At 38.9% G+C, this 12,890-nt stretch overlaps 1 protein-coding gene across 8 annotated transcripts in view; it reads right to left on the reverse strand.

Annotated features, from left to right (window-relative positions):
• Positions 1 to 12,890, reverse strand: part of slmapa (sarcolemma associated protein a) — a 79,832-nt gene that overhangs the window by 1,840 nt on the left and 65,102 nt on the right. For 6 of the 8 annotated variants that reach the window (XM_032548669.1, XM_032548665.1, XM_032548672.1 and 3 more), the window contains 11 exons: positions 11,803 to 11,862; positions 10,975 to 11,049; positions 10,826 to 10,906; positions 10,435 to 10,494; positions 8,122 to 8,247; positions 7,964 to 8,038; positions 7,788 to 7,888; positions 6,704 to 6,908; positions 6,511 to 6,628; positions 5,012 to 5,183; positions 4,796 to 4,930 (listed from right to left, as the gene is read on the reverse strand). In XM_032548669.1, coding sequence (XP_032404560.1) covers positions 4,796 to 4,930; positions 5,012 to 5,183; positions 6,511 to 6,628; positions 6,704 to 6,908; positions 7,788 to 7,888; positions 7,964 to 8,038; positions 8,122 to 8,247; positions 10,435 to 10,494; positions 10,826 to 10,906; positions 10,975 to 11,049; positions 11,803 to 11,862 — 1,208 coding nt within the window. Of the gene's footprint in view, positions 1 to 2,670; positions 2,759 to 4,795; positions 4,931 to 5,011; positions 5,184 to 6,510; positions 6,629 to 6,703; positions 6,909 to 7,787; positions 7,889 to 7,963; positions 8,039 to 8,121; positions 8,248 to 10,434; positions 10,495 to 10,825; positions 10,907 to 10,974; positions 11,050 to 11,802; positions 11,863 to 12,890 lie in introns of all 8 variants that reach the window. The other 2 variants (XM_032548671.1, XM_032548667.1) reach the window with 1 other exon arrangement.

Raw genomic sequence — 12,890 nt, forward strand, 5'->3', positions numbered from 1 at the left:
TAGAACTAAAACACAATAACTCATGCCTACAGTTTAAATTTTCCAGTTTGGACACCGGTTCTGTAAACAGAACCACGTCTGGTTGGTGGCTGTGATTCTCAGTGCTGATAAACAGCCAATCTGTTGGGAGTTTCTCTGCAATTTGAGGAGAAATTGAAATCATTTCAGGACCTTGAAAAGCTGAAAGGGGTTGGACTTTCTGTTTACTGCTACGCCTGTCGCAATAAATGAATTAATCACATTATAAATTAAAACAAACTCAATAATTTCCATTTGCCTGATTTATCGTTTCTCTCCTTCTACCAAAAACTGGATGACAAAAGTCTTGATTCTGGTGCTTTGGTCTCAAGCAGCTCTTACTCTGAAGGACACTGTTGCTTACAGACTCTTAATAGTTCATTTTATTTGTTGATTTACTTTGGATAATTAAAATATCTTCCAGCTCCAGCACCAAATGTTCCTTAAAATTGAAAGTGTATTGATCTTTTTCAGAATGTGTTCTTGCCATTAATTACTTGAAAATGGTCCCAAAACAAGATGTTTTGTTTTTTGCAATAATTTCTGGGACAATTTATCATCCAGCAAAATGTGTCAAGGTCTATTGAGCTGATTTTATGATAATTTAGAGTTTCATGTTCTATGCTCTCCTTCTGTTGACATGAGAACTGAAGTGAATAAAGCTGTTAGAAATAAAACGTCTCAATCAGCTGCAGTATCTGCTGTTCTGGTCGGATCGGATCCAGATCCTCATTTCTTTTCCTGCGGATCTGAACTCCTAAACACGCTGAATTTTCTCCATCTTCTCCTCGACCAGAACGGATGTTTCTCTCCGCTTCATAAAAATCTGTCCGCACCTCGGCACCGTCCAGGTCCGGCTCGTTTATCACAGATACCTGAACGCGGTTCAAGACCGAGTCAAGCTTTCAATTCTCCTGTCATCTGTTGAAACGCACAACAGATGTGCAGCTGCTGAGAACAGGCAGCGCTCTGCAAACATTGTGACATGAAGGAAAGGCTAATTAATGAGATCTTCCCCTCAGATGGTTAAGAAGGAGGAGGAATGCAAATAAATTTAATAAAAACAACCTAAATATCCAAAAAGGAAAATCCTATTTATCACTTTTAGGACTGCAGGAGACAAAAAGAAGAAATAATTAAAGAACAGAAGCAGAAAAAGAGAAAGCTGCACCAAATAAAAGCAAAAAGCAAACGATGGGAGTGAAAATGAATCTGCCAATGGCTGCAGGAAACAAAACCCAGTGAATCAGTTTGAGAGCAAAACGAAAAAAACCTGCAAACAAACAGCAAGGAGCGAACGGCATGCAGCAAACCAAAGAAAAGTGATTAATGGACCAACAAATCCTGCAGAAAATAAAAACAGGATGAAGGAGAGAGCCGTGGTGAACGGAGGAGATGTTAGTGATTTAAAGAGATACCAGGAGTTTGGCCTCAGCATGTCTGGGCTTTGACTGGACCATTAATAACTAGATATCATTATTACAATAAAAAACAATTCAGTCTTAATGTGAAGGGTGTTTCCTTTAATAATGTTTCATGATTAAATTCACTAAAATCTGAGAATATTTCACAATGAAATCATTTCTAACTCAGACTTTTATTTTGAAAAGTGTTACACACTCAGGCAGATCATATTATGTAAAATTTGCTTTAATTTTAGTCATTTTATTGAGGTTAAAGTAGCTTCTACAGTGCGTGGCGGTATCCCTTTAAATAAACGGTCCATGTGTGCTGGGAGTCTGCTGCCCCCTGCAGGATCTTGGTGTGAATGACGGCCAAGCCGTTAGACGCTCCACACATGATGAAGATGAAGAAGAGGACATTCAGTCCTCAGAGGAAGTTGAGGAGGTGAAGTCAAAGTCCTGCTGATCTCTGTTCAGGGTTCAATTTTCCCAGCCGAGTCAGTGACCCTGAACGTTACGTGTTTGCTAGGCTAGCATCAACTCAGAATGCACGATATATCGATAAATTATCGTATCGGTCTGATAAACGACCAAAGCTTATTATATTTGCTGTTGTATTAATTCGCACCGTTATTTTCAGTGAAATAACAATAATAATAATTATTATAAATGCATGCTTGTTGCCATGGTTTCTCGGATTTGTTTAGGTTTTTCTCTTTCTGCAGGTGTAAAAACAGAAATAAACTGTTGGCTTGTTTCTGCAAAGCAACTTTCTATTTTTCTCTGTCCATTAGATCTGAAATAAACCCAAAGCAAATTCTAAATAAATTAAAGCATTTCATCAGATTAATCACACTCTGGTGCTGTGATTAATCATTATGCCCAAGTTTATAAGCTTAAAATATAAATTATCAGTCGTGGTTCTGCAAAAGTATAAAATAAAAAGAATTATGGGTGGAAAGAAGTCAGAATTTAAAAAACCCCACAAAGTCAGAACCAACTTTTCCTTAGTGGCCCTAATCCTCTTCCGTACGAAGCTTTGTGGAGGAAAAAGTGATGACAAACATCAGATCATGATTTTTCACACAAAGTGCTGCGATCAGAACAATCTGTGACCCTGAACTGATCCCAGATCGGAACAATAACTTCACCTCAGCAGACTTTCCTTCCAGAGGTCACAGACAGACAGACAGACAGACGGACGGACGGACAGATGGAGGCAGCGGGACAGACTCATGTCGGTGTGTACCTTTCTACCACAACTGGCCGAAACACCAGTACAGCAGAGCCAGGACAAGGCCCATGAATATGGCTTGGACAGGCTGCAATATGGATGGCTAGAGGGAGGAAGGGAGGGATAAGAAGAAATCAGCCAGCAAATCAACCAAACAAAACAACATGGAGGATGGAGCAGCTGCAGCGGGGCAGGAGGGGCAACAGAGGAGGGTGGAGGCGAGTGGGTTCATCCTGAAGAGCTGCGTGTTTACCATCCCAAACACCAGAGGAAATCAGCTGACATGAATAAATATAAACAAACTGGTTTTAATCTTATTTATCTCTGCTGAGTGAACTCAAACACATTTAATCTAATTCTGGTCACATTATTTGACTTCAGGCATTTCCAGTGTCTGTTAAGGAGTTGAATTTATTAAAAATGTTTTTCATCCTCAGCAGAAGAAGGAAACTTTCTGCAGTACTAAGGAGTAGGATTGTCATGACGCTGGACACCGGCCATTTTAAACAATTTGATTAATAATTCAACTTCCTTATTCAAGCAAAACTAATAGGAATTCAGTCGTCATTTATGTAAACGTAACATTTGAAATGTCAACTTTCCTGTTTCTCAAAGCAAAGACAAAAAGAGCTGCGTACTAAAACCGTTTGTTACATTATGTTAATAACTTTACAGTGTTATGTTCTTATGTTGTATATTTACCACTTACTGTGCCGTTTTATCTTGGGATAACGATAAAAACTATTTATTACATCTTTTAGGTATGACTGCAATTAAGGCCCCAAAAACACAAATAATGCTCTAGAAAAATATTCCTATTTGTAATGCGTAAAGTGTGAATTAAATCACTAAATTGCAATACATCTGTATTTTCAGATGTATTGATCAATATGTATTGATCAATATGTATCGATGTTTTCATTGAACAAACAGTGGAGAAAGTAGTAAAACTACCATAGGGGCAGTTTGATCATCATTAATGGGAATCTATCATCAAAACAAAAAATCTAAATTGTTATGACATGAAACTTATAATATACAATAAGTCCCCAAATATATCATTGATTAAATAATTTTTATAGTTTAGATTATTTTGACAACCTACTTTAGAGCTCAGTGTTACATAAAGACAACCATCAGCTGGAAAGGAGGAAGAGGAGCAGGAGAAGAAGAAGCTGCTCCGCCTCCATAAAAACAATCAACAGGTTGTTCAAAAATCAGTTCAGGAAAATAAAAACTAAACATAAAGTGAGCTGAACGAGGGAGGAGGGATTTTATTTATTCTTGGTGAACAAATAAATTCATTAAATAAATCATTTTTCACCAAGAATAAATAAATTATAAATAATAATAATAATAATAATAAATAAATATATTTATTCTTGGTGAAAGAAAAAAAGCAGCTAATCTGACCTGTTTAAACAAAGTTTTAAATCATTAAACCATTTCCTGACAAAGTTGGGTAGTAACTACCCAACTACCCAACTCTGGGGCAGTTTACATACTTATCAATACCCAATCGCATTTACCCAATCACATTTACTTGAATAACTTTTTTGAAGAAAAAAAACAAAACAAAAAACCCAAAAACTTTATAGTATTTTTACTCTGCTGTAGTACTTTTACTTGAGTAATTTTATTATAAAGTATTTCTACTCTTGAGTAAAATTTCTGGATTTTCTACCTGCTGAATGAAAGTCAAACATGTTTTAACCAGAAATTCACCAGACAGAAACACACCTGCAGGTTTTGTTAGTTTCATCATTTTTACATAGAAAAAAATCGGATTAAAAAACATTTTTTGCCTGATTTTGTTACCTCTATGATTTATTGTCATTTTCGTCTTTAAAATGCTAAAATTTCCACTTAACTTTATAATTTGGTCTGATGATGTAATTTTTAAAATATGAAATGATTGATAATTTGATCGGCACTTGAGTAAATTTAAAAAAATATATTTTTCTACTCTTACTTGAGTAATTTCTTGGACGGCTACATTTGACTTTTACTTGAGTAAAAATATGCTGAAGTAGTGCCACTCTTACGCGAGTACATTTATTTGTACTCTGGGCTCATCAATCCAAGCTGGGAGTGAAAATCCTCCAAGCCAGCAGCAGATTTTATTTCTGTTTGGACTCACAGAGCTGGTCTTGTCCTGCAGCAGCTTCAGGCTGCTGCGGCACTGCTCCAGCTCCTGGTGGATGTTCAGCTTCTCCTGCTCCGTCTTCTCGTAGCGCCGCCGCAGGTCAAACAGCTGAGACTGAGTGTCTTCGTACTGCAGCGGGGCGAGAGAGAGCAGACCTACGTCACTTCCTGTCTGCAAACCGCCGTGGCGAACGGCGGATCGGTGGCGTACCTCTTTCTGCAGGGTGTGTGTTCGGGCCTGGGCCTGGTCCAGCTGCGTCTTCAGCCGGCTGGCATCCTCCAGGTGCTGGTTCTCCAGAGAACCCAGTTTGTCCTGCAGAACCTCTTTCCGCTTCTCCAGAAACTCCAGACTGCTGCTGAGGACCAGACTCTGCTCCCTGGTGCTGGAAACCACACGAAACGACACATTCAGGTCCAGAACCAGAACCAGTAACCCACCAACAGAACGAGAAGTTAAAGGGCTGGACGATAAAAGCATTTCATATCAGTTGATATCAATATCATTGAATCTTTGCAAGGACTGCTCTTAAGTTGCTTTTTATATTAACAGCATTTCATATTTTTACAATTTATAGCATTTTATATTTTATATTTTATTTTATCTACAACTACTACTCAGTGGTAGTTGTTATTGTGTCTTGTCTCTATGCTGTAACTGCGAAGTAATTTCCCTGCTGGGATGAATAAAGTACTTCTATTCTATTCTATTTTCTATAATTATTGATCAGCTTTTTGTATTAAATCCTGAAAACTGGTTTTGTGACCTTTCCTGTTTGATCCACAGTTTTCACTCCACTTCAAGTCGTTTTTTTTATTTTTATTTTTAAGCAAGCAGTTATGAGGCGAAACCTTAAACTGCTGCTGCACCAGTTACTCAACATGTTGTTGCCAGGTAACCAAAGAGTGAGAGTTGCTAGGTAACCAAAGGTTAAAGTGAGTGAGTCGATGCCACCGACCTGGTTGAGCGGCTAAAGCCTTTCCTCTGCCTACGCCTCCCAGAATGCTTTGCGGTTCTGGATCAGAGTTCAGTGATATTATTGATTATCGGACGTTCTGTGCAGAGGTATTTTGCAACCCCACACTGTGGACTGCAAAAACACAAAACTAAACCAAAAAAGCATTTTTGGTTTAGTTTCTGGTTCAAATATCCTAAGACACTGGAAATAAGACAAAACTAAGTTACAAGTAACTTTTCACCAAGATTTAGGAGCTTGTTTAGCGTCAACAATTCCTTAATATTGGTGGAAAAGTTCAAGTCTTATGGGCAGATTATTTCATCTATAAAAACGTTTTTCATATGAGTGAAATAATCTGCAAGTGGAACTAGTACTTTTTCATCCATACTAAGGAATTACTGATTTATAAAAATAGCTTCTATCCTGCTGAAAAGTTACTTCAAAGTTAGTTTTGTCTTATTTCAAATGTACTAAAGTACTGCACTAGATACTAAACCAAAGATTCTTGGTAATATTTAGTGTTTTTGCCATGTAGAGACACGATGTGAGACAGGATTTTTTCCCTTAACTATCCTCAGATTATTTTTCAGAAACACCAGCTCTTTATTCTTTGTATATGAAATAAAAAGGCCAAATTTCAAAAAGTCACAACTGAAACATTTCTACAAAGATTTTTATGTTTTAATTCATCATTTTGTGCTTTAATGAGAGCGCAGCTCTTTCTACAGACGCTGAGTGGACTTTGTGTTGGTACCTGCTGAGCTCCGCCTCCAGGTGCTGCAGTTTGTCCGTCAGGTCTCTCCGCTCAGCTCTCAGACCGTCACAGTCCTGCTGCAGAGACGCACAGCGCTGCTGCAAAGCTGCACACTCCTCTGGAAGAGAGAACAGAGAGCAGCCGTGAAGCTTTCAGCGGCGCAGCCGGATGTCGATGCGGGCGCAGGCGCCACCTTGCAGCTGGCTGGCCGTGTTCTGCTGCTGCTGCTGCTGAGCAAAGGCCTCCTGCAGCCGGCTGATCTCCTCCTCGTACTTGGCCGCCGTGCTCCTCCAGTGCTCCAGCTCCGTGCGCACGCCGCCCAGATCCGCCTGCAGGGCGGCGATCTCGCGCTCACGCTCGGCTGTGGCCGTCTCCATGGCGTGTCGCAGGACCAGAATCTGACAGCCGAAACAGAACCAGGATGAGTGGATCCACCAAGATTCACCAAGGCAAATTCAAGACTTTTTAAAACCCTTCTAAAAACGTCGTCCGACCAACCGGCAATAAATTTACACTTAGCCCGTTATAGACTATTGTTAACATTCAAAGATTGGAGGATAAAAAGACGATTCTTTTGCATGCCGTTCGAAGCCGCGCTGCAGCGGCAGAACAACTGTTAGCTAAAAGAAACCCGGACATGTTGGTATTATTAACCGAGTGCAGTGCGCCACAGCAAAAGGAAAAATAATCCAGAAAACTGTTGAATTTGTTTTGTCACTCTGTGTCGCCTATGCTACAAAAGACTTGTTTCCATAGCAACTGAAACTATGTACAGTATATCAGGGTTCAACCCCCAAAAAATACTCAAACATTTTTCACACAAAAAACAGAACATTCAGTCCGTTACAGTTTTATATATTTATTTGATGTTTATTTTGTGATTATTAATAAGTGATCGCTGTAGTTTATTAACTACTGCTGCTATTAGCTAATCCAGCAGTGCGGTGGTTGATTAGCTAATTTAAACACCTGCTCTACTGAGGATCTGTCAGAGTTACAGCTAGCATGGGCTTGTTAGCAGTTAGCGGTAGCTGCAACCACTTTGAGTCACTGAACGCAATGAAGACGTTCTCAAAGTCTTACATGACAGGAAGGTCCTGCGAGACAAAAGATTAAGAGAATATGCAAGATTGCTTTGGAAGACAAATTTTTGACAAAAATAATGTTAGACGACAGGAATCCATGCAGAGATAGACACAGTTTGACAGTTGAAACTGGTGTCAAAGTTTTGTGTTATGTGAATTTTTTGTTTTAGTTTTCAGGCGGTGCAGCAGTACCTCCTCCTGGGCAGAGTACAGGTCCTCCCTGGTGCTGCAGATGGTGCTCTCCCTCTGCTCCTTCAGAGCCTCCATGTCGGCCTGCAGCTTCCCGAGCTGAGCTGCACCACACAGAGCCAGGGGACAGGTCAGACCCAGACTCGTCCGCCGCATGTTTTCCTAACTCGCGTACTCACTCTGCAGGTACTGGATCTGTTTGGTCGACTCCTCGGTCAGCTTGGAGTTACTCCTCCTCTCCTCCTCCAGCAGAGCTGCAGACAGAGAGTCCCAACACTTCGACATTAAAACATGAAGAGCCAGAAGACAGCTGTCTGATCAGTCAGAGGGAATCTACCTTGTAGTTCCAGACATTTCTGCTTCCCGGTGTTGGCCAAGTCCTGGGCTTCCAGAAGTTCTCTGTGGAGGTAGCTGATGACGTTCTCCGTGTCTCCAGCGTCCAGACCGGCTCGATTCAACTCCGCTAAAAACACAAACCAAAACATTCAAAGCAAAGCAACTAACAGTTATTTTAGTCATCAATTATTAAGAAATTGGCACATTCTGCAGAATGAAATTAGAAACATTTTATTGCCCAACATGCAATAAAATATTCCCTTAGTAAATGCGTGATCATTTGTAATAAACGATATAAATCAAGTGCAGGTGTAGCGCCTTTCTCAACTGAGCAGATCTGACTGCGAGGTGTAGTGTTAACCAGTTTGTATAATCAGAAGTAGGTACGGCACGGAGTCATGAGTGGGGTGAATAATTAATACAACTGATACAAAAAAGTAAAGTTTGTTAATATTGCTATTTATTGCAGTGGCAATAATAATAATAATAATAATAATAATAATAATAATAATAATAATAATACCAAAACAACAAAACAATAAATTTCCAAAAACAGAAGGGGAAAAAAAAAACCAAACCAACAAAAACAATTATAATAACAATCAGTGATACTTCAAACGTAATAGAGTCCACAATAGATCCAAGAACAAAAAGAGAATAATTATGTTCCCTTTTCAATACTCAGAGTTTAGTTCGTTTCTGTAGGGAAAGTGTAGTTCCGTTTTCCTACCACCAGATGGTGGGTGGGTAGCTCGCCATCTTCCGTCACCAAGTGAGTCAATGCAACGGCAAAGGGGGAAAAAAACCTGACCGTCGAGTAACGGATTATCTGAGGAGGTGGATGCAATGATAACTTGCTCAAAACAGGAAGGTTCACCAGCTCTCAATGGATCACAACCGCAATCTTCAAGTTTTAGAGATTAAATATGAGTGATGAGTCGATTCAGAAACTCCAGGTTGTTTTACAAACAACCAACACGACAACCAACAGTGAGTAGCAGCAAGGTGGGAAGAAAAAACAAAACCCGGAAGCACACATGACAATCAACTTAAAGGGACAGCTTAAAGGGAAGGTGATTGGGTCATGGCGGACACCTGGGTTACACAGGGCTGATCTGGTGATTATTTTTTGGATTAACTGATTAATAGCAAAAAATACCTAATAGGATTAGTTTTCTTTTTGCTTAGTTTTTTCCATGATTTGAACCAGGAAGTTGAAACACTGGGAAGAACAGATTTACAGACAAAAGTATTTTCTTATTTTAAATTTAAATGTACAGATTTTTTGATTAGTTTTGACTTTTCTTTCATCAAATTGACTTTTTTAAGTCTGTGTATTCCAATTAAGTGATTACTAAAATAGTTTACGATTATTTCAATAATCGATTAATCACAAATAATTGCTTAAGCACAACAACGACATGTAAAAAGCAGCATTTCCATTTAAACCATTTTCATATTTCAGATCCATTTTCATTCTCAGGACATTCTGGACATTTAAGTTTAAACCACCAGCCGTTAGCCGGGTACATTTGGCTCCTGATTCTGCAGATGGCTGAATTTTAAAATCTAAAACATTTCTGAAAATCAGTTGGCCAAACTGCTACCAGGTTTTATTCACTTTTCCTTCAGGCCCTTTTCAAGCAGTTTCAAGGTAAAAACTTTTCCAAAACCACTTTGGAGATGAAAACAATACAAACGAACTACAGAAAAGATCATTTATTTTGCTATAAATAAAGTCTTATGACAGTATTATACATTCTACAGCAGGGACACGGTTAACTAAAATACAGCAAAAATTTATGTCTGAATTTCTTTTTTTTTCTCCAGTGAGGAAAAAAATGCATCCTTGTTTTTTTTAGGTGTATGTAAATATCTGGTATTAACTGTAAATAACGTTTTCCAAATTTAAGCTTTTAATCTAACGTTAGATTCCACTTTATTACAAAACTGTGCAGTTTGATATCAAACACTTTCAGGGACTTTATACAGAAATCAAGTACTTTACAAATCTGTCAGTTCTGGATAAACTAGAACCACAGCTGGAGTTAAAGCTGATCCAGGAGGATCCAGAGGTCTAAAAGGCAGCTAAACACAACTTTTTAAAAGTGTTTGTTAGAGACTCATCATCCACAACTCAAAATAATAAAAAATCTGGATAAATCGGATGTTCGATGTGGAAAATCAAAAGATACATTTAGGTGAAAAACAGTAAATAAATCACTATTTTTGTTTTATTTATTTGTATCATTTAGAAAACTGAATAAAGTCTGAAAACATGTTTTTTTTCTGCCCCAAACCTGAAAAGCGTTACCTTTGAGGAGAGCGACTCTGTTCTGGGGTTCGTTCAGCTCCTGGTCGTTCATGTTGCCGTCTGAAACCAACAAACGGGACAGAAACCAAATTAAAACACACATGATGAGGTGCAATCAACGTGATTCTCATAAAAGCTCAGGGTTGCTCGGTGAGGCGGAAGCTTGGAGGAGGAGCTGCACCTCGAAGGCGGAGCTAGGACCAACCAGGCGTTTTTCACAGCTGAATGGTTGTCATGGAGACAAAAGGATTTCTCAAACATGCATGAAAGAATCAAGGCAACACTCCGGGTTTGTCTTTGATGAGGGAATAACATTATAACATGATGGAGAGCTAAAAAACAAAAGTAAATTTCTTTAAAAATGAAATCCCTCTTCCTGGTCTCTGCTGACCTGACGTGTCGTCGCTGCTGCGGTCTTTGCTGGGACTCAGCGTGTCGGACATGTCGGACTCTTTGGCGTCCATCTGGTTTCCTGTTGGGAGCAGAACGTGAGCAGACTGACAGGTGACGCTCAGGTGACGTCGTGTCAGAGAGCGTCACCTTTGAGGCGATCGGGGCTGGCCAGCAGGTCGTCTTCTGGCGCCTGGTTGTTCTGCAGGTGGGCGTCCATCACTTCTGCAAAAATCCAGGAACAGTCCTGTTTTATCATCATCGATGCTAATTTACAGTTAGCTTCTTTGTTTTATCTTGAATCAGAACCAATATATTAATTTGTAGAATAATATCACTTTATGTAATAAAATAATTACTCTGGGCTCTTTGAAAACTCTAGAATTTGTTACATTTATACCAGATTAAAATAAGTCTTTTGTAAGCCTGTTGCAATAAGCAATTAATCAATAAATCACATGACAAATTAAAATGAGCTTAGTACTTTCCATTTTGATCCATTCTAATATTTTTTGAAGGGCAACTTTGCTTACAGAGACTTAATTGTTCATTTTTGATTATGGTTTCAGCTGTGTGTGGTTCTTATTTCATTTTTATTTATTGCTTTTGGTTGTTATTTAGGATACTTAAAAGTGTGGAGTGTTTCTTGTAAAATTAAAGTTTGTCGTCTTAGAGGGAGAACTTGCATTATCATGCCAATATCTTTATATGAGATGGAAATGGTATCAAAATAATTTTTTTCTTTATCACAATAATTTCTGGGACAATTTAGCAAAATTTGTCTTTTCTCTGGTATTCATGTTGCATGGTGGAACAGTAAAATAAAACCTTTGTTTTAAAACCAGGCCTTTGCTTAAAGTATGGCTAAATTAAAGTTTATTATATAAAACATTTGGTATGTTAGATGCTACAATATTTCTAAAAAACCATAAAAGGGCAATTTCAACCTTATTTCTACCCAAGCAGGTTGACTCCTACCATCAAAGTTGGCCAGTTTGTGTATGGAAGAGCAGACGTTCTCCTTCAGCTGCTTGACGGCTGCAAAAACAACAGACCAGAAACAAAACAAGTTTGTTGACAAGAATAAAAATATACAGAGAATTAGAAATATTATTTTATCTTCAGGCAGAAATTGTATCAAATTGCAGCATCAGTAGTTCATTAGGAATTAACTCTGAATTCATTGGGATAAAAACCTCTAAAAGGCTGATCAGGAAGCGAGCCAGTTAGTTCCTGAAGGAGCAAAGATGTACAGTCATGCTAACCGATTTTAGCAGCAACACAAACTTTGTTGCTTCGGTTTCTATGGCAACACCCCCCTCTGTGTTTATATTATCGCTCAGAGAGGTCAGATGCAGACTTATAATTTTACTGAGGAGCAAACTGACTGGCTAACGAGTCACTGCCGATCTGTAGTTGTCGTTTTCTTGCGTTAGTGATGATTAGCTCCATCAAAAACAAACAGAAAAACTGAAGCTAAAACGCCACAAACGTTTTCTGGATCATCAACAACTTCCGATGTCCCCGACTCCAACGTCTCTCTGCCCAGATTTCAAACCATTCAGAGGTTTAAAGCGGAGCGGCAAAAGCAAATGAGGTGGATTAGCAGAGCATAAACACCGATGGTGTCATCCAGAAAAACGATACTGTGAAATATCATCTCTGCTGCCTGGAAATGGAGCCGTTAGCATGTCAAGACATGTCATGAGGCCGTCATGCAGCAACAGTCTTCAGTCAGAGGCCTTTTCAGATAAGTTGCAAGTCTGACTGTTACTGGAGATTCTTCCTGCCCACAGCTTCACCATCCACAACGGCTCTCTGAAGATACTTGGCTGATTATGACAACATTTAGTTTCCTTTTGGGATATAACCACCAGCTAGTGGCAAGTAAAAATTCCCTACAGGAAGTTGCGATTGCAACTATTAATATAAATTCACTCATTTCAATTTTCTTACAAAAATTGAACCTGGTGCAGCCAAAACTGCCACTAGAGGAGTTCTGGGTAGAACAGATTTACAGACAGGTTTATTTTTAACTTGAATGCAAAGTGTTTATATTTTTTGTA

The sequence above is a fragment of the Xiphophorus hellerii genome, chromosome 20 (genome assembly GCF_003331165.1).
Source record: "Xiphophorus hellerii strain 12219 chromosome 20, Xiphophorus_hellerii-4.1, whole genome shotgun sequence".
Taxonomy (NCBI): domain Eukaryota; kingdom Metazoa; phylum Chordata; class Actinopteri; order Cyprinodontiformes; family Poeciliidae; genus Xiphophorus; species Xiphophorus hellerii.